Raw genomic sequence first — 9413 nt, 5'->3', positions numbered from 1 at the left:
TTGGCTCAAAGCTGACCACCCCTCTCCCCACAGCAGCACCCACTGCCCACTCCCTCAGCAACCCCAACCCCCACCATAGCATTCATTCATTTGAAATTCAGCCCAGAGACAGGATACAGCTTTATTGTGGGAAAATGCAGCTGGCACAAGTCTGAAATAGTAACTGAATGTGTAACCCATCTATTTACAACAGCAGGGACTGAGGTTTCCCATAGAAATCTGTACCACCTTCCCTCAGCCTCATGTGTATTCATCCCTTTCACCAACAATCATCTCTGGTGATTAAGCTTGCTACTGGCCACAAAGTAGGCACAACTCTTCAGGATGAGTATTGTGTAGGAGACCCGCTGGCTCCCGTCCCAGTCTACACCTACAGAGCACTCTGGGGGCCCGCTTGCTCAGTGGAGGTGGCTTCAGTGGGGGCCGTGAGTGGCACCTTGGGCATTGACTCAGGTGGAGGGCCACTTTCTTCTCGCAGATGGCCCTGGTAGAGCCGGCGAAGGCGGGACAGCTCTCTCTCTGGTGGCTGTTTCCAGCTGTACCATGGATACCAGGGGTCACCAGAAACCAGAGTGGGGGCTGGTGGAGTAGCACTCACAGCTCCATGAGAGGTACTGAAGTCAAGGTCCCGAGGTTCAACCTGGGGAATGTGGTAACTGAGGAGACCTAGGGGGTTAAAAATAAAAGAGAATGCCAGGGGAGAGGAAAGGGGTAATTCAGATTAACAAAGATAATAAGGAAAATAACCTATAAAAGGGGGAAGGGACCAATCAGAGCCACTGGGTACATTTATGCATGTGGTGTGCCACCCAAAGGCAACTGGCCAAGGGGGCAAGTGTGGGCTGACGTGCTGCCTGGGCTCTTGCCTGCCAAGCTGTGCAGTCCTGTGCCAGGGTGAGGAAGCTCCATCTGCCTTAACAGAGGGCTACCTCTTCCTAACTTGTGTAAAAGTGTCATGGAGCCCAGGGTCAAAAATTTATACAAAGCTCTTATGATCTAGCCATGGCACTGGGACCAACAGTTACAAAATAAGGCGGCAGAGAAAGAACAAAGGGACAGGGCAATGACAAGGTAAGAGACTCAGGAGAGGAAACTAAAGGACAGTGGAATGATGAAAGGAGAGACTCTTGAGAAGAACATGTTGGGTGCTACTTCTCAGATAGCTGGGAGAATTTATATCCACTCTCCAGCCCTAAGTCACTATCCTTATGCCTAAGAAAACTGCCCTGTGCCCCTTCTCATGCTCACCATGATCCCTGGCTTTCTGGATAGCCTGGGTCAACTTCTTGTGTTGCTTCATACAGACCCCTGTGGGGAGAAAAAAGGTAACTCACAGGTCATTTGATAAGGCACAGTAAATAAAGAACACACTTGTTTCCTTATGGTGATTGAGGGCTAGTTATGGAAGACCAGCTCTACCTAATGACCCCATTCCCCTGACCTCTCCATGAGCCTCGGTTTCCCCTTCTGCTCAGTGGCAAGAATGTTCTCTGAGAACCAGGATGAAGACTTAGGAGGGTCTGGCCAGTACAGAGAAGCCATTTAATGGTAAAGGCTTCAAGACAGGGAGCAGAACACCATTCAAAAGGCAAGTGTGATGGGACTTCCCTGGTGGTCCAGTGGCTAAGACTCCTACTCCCAATGCGGGGGACCTGGGTTCGATCCCTGTTCAGGGAACTAGATCCCACATGCCACAACTAAGAGTCTGCATGCTGCAACTATAGATCCCATGTGCCACAACTAGAAGTTCAAGGATCCTGTGTGCCATATCTAAGACCTGGCGCAACCCAATGAATAAATAAAAATAAATATTAAAAAGAAAAGGAAAGTGTGGTTAAAGGGCTGACTTGGACAATCCACCCAGAGTCAATAAAGGAAGAAAGGATTTCACATTTGGGGAAGATTATCTGAGAAAGTGGCAAAACAGTATCTTCAGCCTTTTACAGCTTGACTATAAAACTCTTCTTAAAATTCCCTGGGAATTTCCTGGGGATCCAGTGGTTAGGGCTCCTCGTTCTCACTGCTGAGGGCTTGGGTTTGACCCTTGGTCAGAGAACTAAAATCCCACAAGCTGCACGTACAGCCCAAAGGAAAAAAAAAAAAAACAACTTGAAAAACCAAACTCTGATGACCAGGCTACTACCCCCTGACAGGGTGGATTCTGATTATTCTTTGCAAATTTATCTTGCTTTGGAACAGAGGTTGGCAAACTGCTTCTGTACAGGGCCATACACCAGAGGCACTGTGGCATATATTATCATCTGTCTCAGCTCAATTCTGCCACTGCAGACTGGAAGCAGTTGTAAACAGTATGAAAATAAATGGACATGACAGTGAGCTGGATTTGACCTGTGGCTGTAGTTAGGGAATAAATAGATGTAATCTTGAATTGCTGAGTTTACACCAAATTTGGGAAATCTAACTGAACTGTCAATCACATTAAAGAACAGTCAATTTATGAGAAAGCCTTCCAGAAATGTGACGAGACCCTAGAGAAAAGAAACAATCGGCACCATTAATCTTTTAAGAGCTCCATTTAGATAGTTTGCTTATATCAGTACTCATCTGGATCTTTGTCCACATGTAATTTATTCAGCATATGACTATTCCCATTAGATCAAGATTTCCAAAAGGTTCCATCCCACTTTTTATGCCAGTAGGAGCCATCAAAGAAATACCTGTCGTCTGTCTTAATAAATATAAGAAGTGCTGTAAGAAAAAGCTATTCTGGTGGTGATGGGGATGATGGGCTCACCTGTATATGGAGCATGGAAGATGATACCAGTGTGGGCACAGACAAACTGTTTCAAGAGCTTCACGTTCTGTAGAGAAAAGTGGTGGAAAAACAGAGAGGAAAGGGAAGTCAGCAAAATGGTTAGAGGTTAATCACCATGTCCCAGTTTCAGCCCCATCCCTTTACTGAACATATTTTCTTGCAAACTTTTCCTCTTTCCTGGCCTCTTAACCATTTCACATGCACATCCTACATTCTGTCACTGAGACTCACAAAGAATTCTCTTTTGCAGGGGTCAGGTTCAAAAGTCAGCTCTTCATGTAACAAATCAGGGACAGTGGGGTGGCAAGCCCTTGAAATCACCCAGAAAATGCAGTATGTGTTATATGTTTGTAAGTGACTAACTTATATGAAGGTATGTTATATGTAATGTATATATTTGTTAAGATCAATTTTAAAGATTTAATAGTTAGAATGACTCCCAGCCAGCAATTAATCACAGGTGATGAGACTCCCAAAGGAAAAGCAGTATACTGGCAGAGTGCAATGGCAGGCGGACTCATCTGCCCTGTTCCATCTGTAACCTTTCTCTCTCCCTTAGTCATGTAATTTCTTATAAATTGTATCAAATGATTACAGCCTTTTTTGGTAACTAGTAATACACAGCTGAAACTGACAAGTATCTCCTGGACTCCTCTACAACCTGTATCAGAAAAAGCCTGGAAGCAATCAGATACCTGCCTCTGCTGACTGACATATGAATGCCCTCCAACTTCCCTGATGACCAGCCAGTTTCTGCTCTACTATCTTCTAATACTGCAAATGCAGAAGAGCACTTTTCCACTGTCATCTTTATAATTTCTGAATCCTTCAAGAAACAAGTCCTCTCCATCTCACAATGAAGGTTTTTTAAAAAAATAACTAGATTATACACTGTTTCTTGTATCTGCCCTCCCGGCCCAAGTCTTGATATGCAATCAAACATCAATGACAACAAAATAAAGAAAATCTCAGGAAAAAACTAGTCCAATCTACCTGGAAGTTAACTGATTGATACAAATGAACCTTTGGGCATTTCCTTCTCATTAGAAATGAGCATTTCTCTTGCCGATTTAGACTGTAAACTTCACAAGTAAGAGATGAATCTTTTATATATAACCCACAGTAGAAGGCAAAAGTCTGGAAGGAGGGACTTCTCTGGTGGTCCAGTGGTTAAGAATCTACCTTCCAAAGCAGGGGACTAGGGTTTAATCTAAGATACCACATGCCTTGGGGCAACTAAGTCCATTTGTCTCAAGTAGAGAGACGCCCTCGCCACAGTGAAGAGCCTGTGTGCTGCTGCTAAGACAGCCATAAGTAAGTAAATACTAAAAGCTGGAAAGAGTAATGTTTTCACATTGCCAGAAAGTCAATGCAAAATGGACTTTAAAGGCTCAGGATATGAAGAATGGGGCACCTAAGGTAATCTCTTTTAGTACCGCAAAGAGGCTTTAAGTTTTTATACTGAAGACAAGATTCTCCTTACCCTAAAGTCTACATGCAGCTTCTGATCCCGGCAGATGGGGCAGGGGTTCCCAGCAACTTTATTTCCACGCTGTAGAGAAAAGTAACAGGCAGGTGAAGACGTTCAAAGCCCTGTCAGAGAAAGTACTGCTGCCTCTGTCACTATGGCCTTCAGCCCCACTCCACATCCCATCCATGTGCCATCCTCAGAAACTCACAATACACATCTTTCGAGTCCGCTGTGGGGGTATTCCACCTTTGTGGTTTCGACGGTAGTCAGCCCAGACAGGGCGAGAACCATAACGGTTGTGGTATTCTGAAATGAAAAGACCATACAGGCTATTCCTGGGTGATGGTGGTGAGGTGTCTCTGTCCACTTATTTCAGACCTCACTTGACGTGCCTCTTGTCCATTTAGAGGTACCTTCTAGGGACTTCCCTGGTGGTCTAGGCAAGTGGTTAAGATCGTGTGCTCCCAATGCAGGGGGCCTGGGTTGGATTGCTGGTCAGGGAACTAGATCCCACATGCCGCAGCCATGACCCAGCGCAGCCAAATAAATAAGTAATAAATATTAAAAAAGTAAAAGTACCTTCCGAGTCCAGGTATTTCCAGGGTTCATCCTCATAAGGGGAAACAGGAATTGGGGGCAGAGAATCATCCTCAGGGGGGGCTTTGGTGCAAAGAGTCTGGAGGGGAACCTATAAAAGAAGGAGCAGAGAGAAAAAGAGACAAGAGTTCAAGGACACCACATGATTGGTTTATTAAACTTACACCATCAGCAACAGAGGGGAACCTATTAAAGGAGCGGCAGAGCAGAAATGGTTGGATGGCATCACCAACTCAATGGACATAAGTTTGAGCAAGCTCCAGCAGACGGTGAAGGAGAGGGAAGCTTGGTGTGCTGCAGTCCATGGTGTCGCAGAGTCAGACACAACTGAATGACTGAACAACAGAGGGAAAACGAGACACTGAGTTCAAGCACAAGAACTGACTGGTTTATTAAATCTACACCATCAACAACCGGTATCCCTGCCTCCAGCTGGATCTTGCAAGAAAAGGTAACACTAGAAGATAAATAGGAAAGGTGACTGGGAAGCAAATTTATTTGCAAATACAACTCAAAAACCTGGCACACATGTTTCTGTGCTTCCTGAGATGAACTCAGTGTAATGGAGAAAAAAGGGAGAAATGTCTATCTTCTTGGAGTTAAGATGTGTGCTATGAAAAGGATGTAAAGGACAGGTGAGTCTCCCAACTCAACTGAATCCTGAATCACTGAGTTGCCCGGTCTTATAAAAAGTTGATGGTCAACATTCCATATGGCAGAACAAACTTGAGTCCTAACGCTATGTCCGAAACTACGAAGTCTATAATTAACTCTGTGGTAGCCCCTCTCATCACTCTTCAGTCTCACTTTAGGGAGTGGCAGATGGGCAAGCCTTCCAAAATCACGCTGCCCCATCAAGATCTGCCCTACCAAGAATCTCCAGGGTGGTGAGTACGTGTGGCTGAGGGGAAACCTCCATCCAAAGTAGTTATGCTCTCATGTATGCTTTAGTAAGAAACTGATTTAGTGAGATAAAGAGCCCGAGAAACTGGTCCCCCGGTCGTGAGAATGTATTCTGGCGTTATTGAGCGATAGCCGGGCTGGGAGTAGTGTCCCTCAAAACCCAATGACACTCTCGGGCATCAAAGATTGAGACACCACCATACAGTTAACAGTTGGTTTGTGTTTGGCCAAGGGGTCCAGTCATTCCATCGCCTAAATATTCAGCCAAGACGGAAACCTGGGAAGAGAATGACATCCAACCCTGGCTCTTGACCCTGTCTCGAGATTAGAAAACGCGCTGTACTGAGGAATGAGAGGGGAAGGGGGAGGATGGGGGAAGCAGAGCGTTTCCTTGACAGCCAATGTGTAAGCACTTGGGAAGGTCTCCGCTCCTGGATTCCCGGCAGCGGAGCGACGACCTAGAGAAAGTACGACCAAATCTGAGGTTGTACAAAATGTGCCCCAAGGAGTTACCTGAACTCCGTAGGCACCTCTGAAGGGCGAAATGTTAGGAAGCCGCCTCAGCAACACGTTCAATACGGAGGCAGCCATCTTGACGTACCCGCAAAGCAGGGAAATCCGCAAACGAGACTGCGCATGTTCCAGGAACCAGAGTAGGGTGGGGCCAAGAACGACCCCGCAGTGCGGAAGGCGGACGCGCGTCTGCGTCAGGACGGAAGCGTGAGGGGCGGGCGTAGGGAGACGGCAATTTCAACTGCGTCACAATCGAATTCGGCCTTAAAATTGCGTTTTTGCTGGACCAATCACTATGACTTTTAACTCTCATTCTTAGAGTCTGTGTTTTAAGCAATTTTGAAGTCGCTTTTGACCCTGATCCTTTCACTGCGCATGCGCCGGCCCGATTCTACCAACCCTTGGTGAGAAATGTTCCCGAGGGCGGAAGTGGTGAAAGCAGAGGAAAGGGAGGTACTAGGCTGCTTGGTCACGCGCACGCGTTAGGGGGGGCCCCCTCCCAACCAAGGAAGGAGGCGGAAGAAGGTGCTCGGGGGAAGGGGCTGAGCGAAGGTTAAGGCCGGATATCCAATCAGCTGGTGAGTGGTTTATCTGGTTGACCAATGAATTCACGCCTCGCGCAAATTGTCTCGCGAAGAGGGCGTTTCACTAGCACGTTTGGGCGCGTTGGGCGGTGTCCTCGTATAAAAGACTCCGCCCGAGCGGGCAGCCGCCATTCTGGGGTTCGTTTAGAGGTAAGTGTTGCCATTTTGTCGGTTGGTGGGTAAAATTTTCCTCGGAGAGTTGGCCTGGGGAACGGGTCAAACGCGGGCTCAGTTGAGAGCCATGACTCGTATTAAGCGGCTGTGTTCCGGGTGGGACATGGAAGTGTTTGGGGACAACAAAAATGGTACTTTTGGGTGTTTTAATAGCAGCCCGTACTGATTATATCTTTCTCCCTTGTGTTCCTTTTATCCCAGGTTTGAATTTTCTCGGAGAAAGACAGGCCGGCCACCAGGAGAAAAGAAACAAGCCGCAGCAACATCTAAGCCCTTGAAAGGATCCAGAGAGAGGGGGGAAAGGGAAAAGAGCAGCCACCAGCCCAACCACTTGTGTCTTCTGCCCCTTCCCACCTATCTTGCCCACCCCACCAGCCCACGCTGCCTGGGACTTGAAATCTGTGGCCGAAGGACCGTCACCACATAACTTCAAAAATAATCAACCACCCACCCTTCCCAAACTCACCCAAGTCCACTCATCCAGCGTTTACTTTTTTTAATCCACTCAGAACTTTTTTTCTACGACCCCCCTCCCTAAATGGAGTTGGGTGGAGGGGAAATGAATACTGAGTTGGCCTTTATTTTTTCTAAAGAGATTTTTTGATCCAATGAGGCCCCCCAAATAATTGAGTTTTGGGTCCTGGTTGGTTGTTTTATTTTTTTCTCCAAAATTTTAATCCCCTCCCCCCTGAGCCCGAGGTGCTGACGTCGCAAAAAAATTGGATAGTAAGTGTCGAATTTTCAAAAACCAGCCTTGCAACAAGAAATCAACGTTTCCCGTTGTGAAACCAAAAATAATGAGAGGAAGAAATGAGACCATAGAACAAATAGAGAACTGGAGAAGGACCGATCCGGTCACTTAATCTCCATTAAAAAGGGCCATTGGGTCTAAAACAGTGTTCTCTCTCCCTCACCACCTACCTCTTCCCTGCTCTGCTGCAGGCAAGGAGAGGGTGGAGGGAGGGCCTGCGAATTAGGATTTTGATGGTTAACCCTTGGTAATCCAGCCAATTTCCAGACTGCCAAAGCTATAAGTGTTTGCTTTTTATAAGGAGGAATGGTTACCTTCCTCTCGTTAGCAGTCTTCAAAAGGGTTAATGAGCTCACATACAAAAGATGGTGGATCTTGTGGCCCAGAAGTCCCACTTCTTTGTGTGTGAGACAAGCAGGGCGCTTTTCAATTTGCCAGATTAATAAGCAATCTGTACATAAAGATTGCAGGGTAAGGAGATGGGCGGAGAGAAGTAATAGTTGGGTATATTTTTAAATGATTGTTAACTCCTCTCAATTTTAATGTAATATGCTTGGGGTATATTTGTGTGGTTAATTTAGGTGGCAATCTAGGAATAAAGATTGCAAGACACTTAATTCAGGGCAAAATATAATCTTAGTGCCAATACATACAAGATTGATAGGTGGGGAGGTAAAGAATGTTTTGTAATTGTTGCAGATTGCATAGGTTATTTAAAAGAAAAAGTAACATTTTAACTTGATACTTTCTGGTCGGGGGAATACAGTTAGAGGGTGGAAAGGTTGGGGAAATGTGGAATTCAGGAGTATTAATTTTACAAGCCATTTAGTGCAATTGAATGCTATCTAAAAGATTTGTGTCGTTAAAAGGAATTTTTTTTCTTCCCTGCTTCAATATGGCGACTTTCTTTGTCCTTTGTCTTCCAAGCGGCGTCGCAGGTTGTGTCTTGACCCATTTTTCTCCTGTCCTCCCACCTCAACCCTATTTGTTGAGAGGGGTCCAAGTCCTCCCCCCCGTTTCCCTTTATAGGGAAGATGCAGGGGCGGGGGGGCGGTGGGTGGTCGTTAGTAGCAAGTTGAACCTCAATTGCAAATTCAGTTCCTCCCCGCAGAAAATTGTTCTTTTAAATATTTTAATTGCTTGTATTCTCAACAAAGCTCTTATTGATTCAAAATAGGTCAGACCATTCAGGATGGGGCTGCTTTTTTCTTTTTTACTAAAAGTTTTTTTTTTTTAATGTAAAGAGCTACCGGCGGAGCCTGGATAGCTTTAAGTTTGAGTCTTCTCCATTACAAAATGGCGTCCCAGCTTCTTTGTTTTTCCTTCCCCGTTTGCTATCCAGAGCTTAGGGCCGCCCTAGAAACTTGGTCAAGGGGGAGGAGCCGCCCTGAAAGGTGATGTAATCAGCTTTCTTCCTCCTTTCTCCACCCTCTCGAAACCCCGCCCCCGAGCAGATGCCTTCTGGATTCCTCATGCACGCTGCTGCTAGACGGGAAAAGCCATTTTCCTTATGTTCTTTAACCTTTTGTAACCATTATCTTAAAAGGAAAAAAAGCTTGTAGCAATTAGATCTTGAAGCTGCCTCCTTGGGCAGCTCTAGTTTTTGTATATAAGGATTCCGAGCCTGTTGCTTTTATTTTCACC

General features: G+C 45.9%; 2 protein-coding genes across 4 annotated transcripts in view; one reads left to right on the top strand and one right to left on the bottom strand.

Moving 5' to 3' along the window:
• PPP1R10 (protein phosphatase 1 regulatory subunit 10) overlaps window positions 1-9413 on the top strand; it is a 37244-nt gene that overhangs the window by 13999 nt on the left and 13832 nt on the right. The window contains exons 1-2 of one of the 3 annotated variants that reach the window (XM_040250161.1): window positions 6959-6994; window positions 7220-7744. The gene's annotated coding sequence lies outside the window, so the exon portion shown is untranslated. Of the gene's footprint in view, window positions 1-6958; window positions 6995-7219; window positions 7745-9413 lie in introns of those variants that run through there. The other 2 variants (XM_040250162.1, XM_040250163.1) reach the window with 2 other exon arrangements.
• Window positions 97-6433, bottom strand: MRPS18B (mitochondrial ribosomal protein S18B). Its single transcript, XM_040250231.1, has 7 exons — window positions 6261-6433; window positions 4827-4935; window positions 4456-4553; window positions 4260-4328; window positions 2756-2822; window positions 1249-1308; window positions 97-666 (listed from the first exon to the last, which is right to left on the bottom strand). The coding sequence occupies exons 1-7, from the start codon at window positions 6336-6338 to the stop codon at window positions 371-373; spliced, it is 777 nt and encodes a 258-aa protein (XP_040106165.1). The 5' UTR covers window positions 6339-6433; the 3' UTR covers window positions 97-370.

The sequence above is a fragment of the Oryx dammah genome, unplaced genomic scaffold (genome assembly GCF_014754425.2).
Source record: "Oryx dammah isolate SB20612 unplaced genomic scaffold, SCBI_Odam_1.1 HiC_scaffold_11, whole genome shotgun sequence".
Taxonomy (NCBI): Eukaryota; Metazoa; Chordata; class Mammalia; order Artiodactyla; family Bovidae; genus Oryx; species Oryx dammah.
This window is presented reverse-complemented; position numbering and strand designations above follow the sequence as displayed.

Coding starts and splice junctions, on each gene's coding strand:
- MRPS18B (XM_040250231.1), bottom strand. CDS start 6,338: ATGGCTGCCTCCGTATTGAACGTGTTGCTGAGGCGGCTTCCTAACATT. Junction 4,936..6,260: donor GAGGTGCCTACGGAGTTCAG/GTAACTCCTTGG, acceptor CTTCTTTTATAG/GTTCCCCTCCAGACTCTTTG. Junction 1,309..2,755: donor CTTCCATGCTCCATATACAG/GTGAGCCCATCA, acceptor TTCTCCCCACAG/GGGTCTGTATGAAGCAACAC.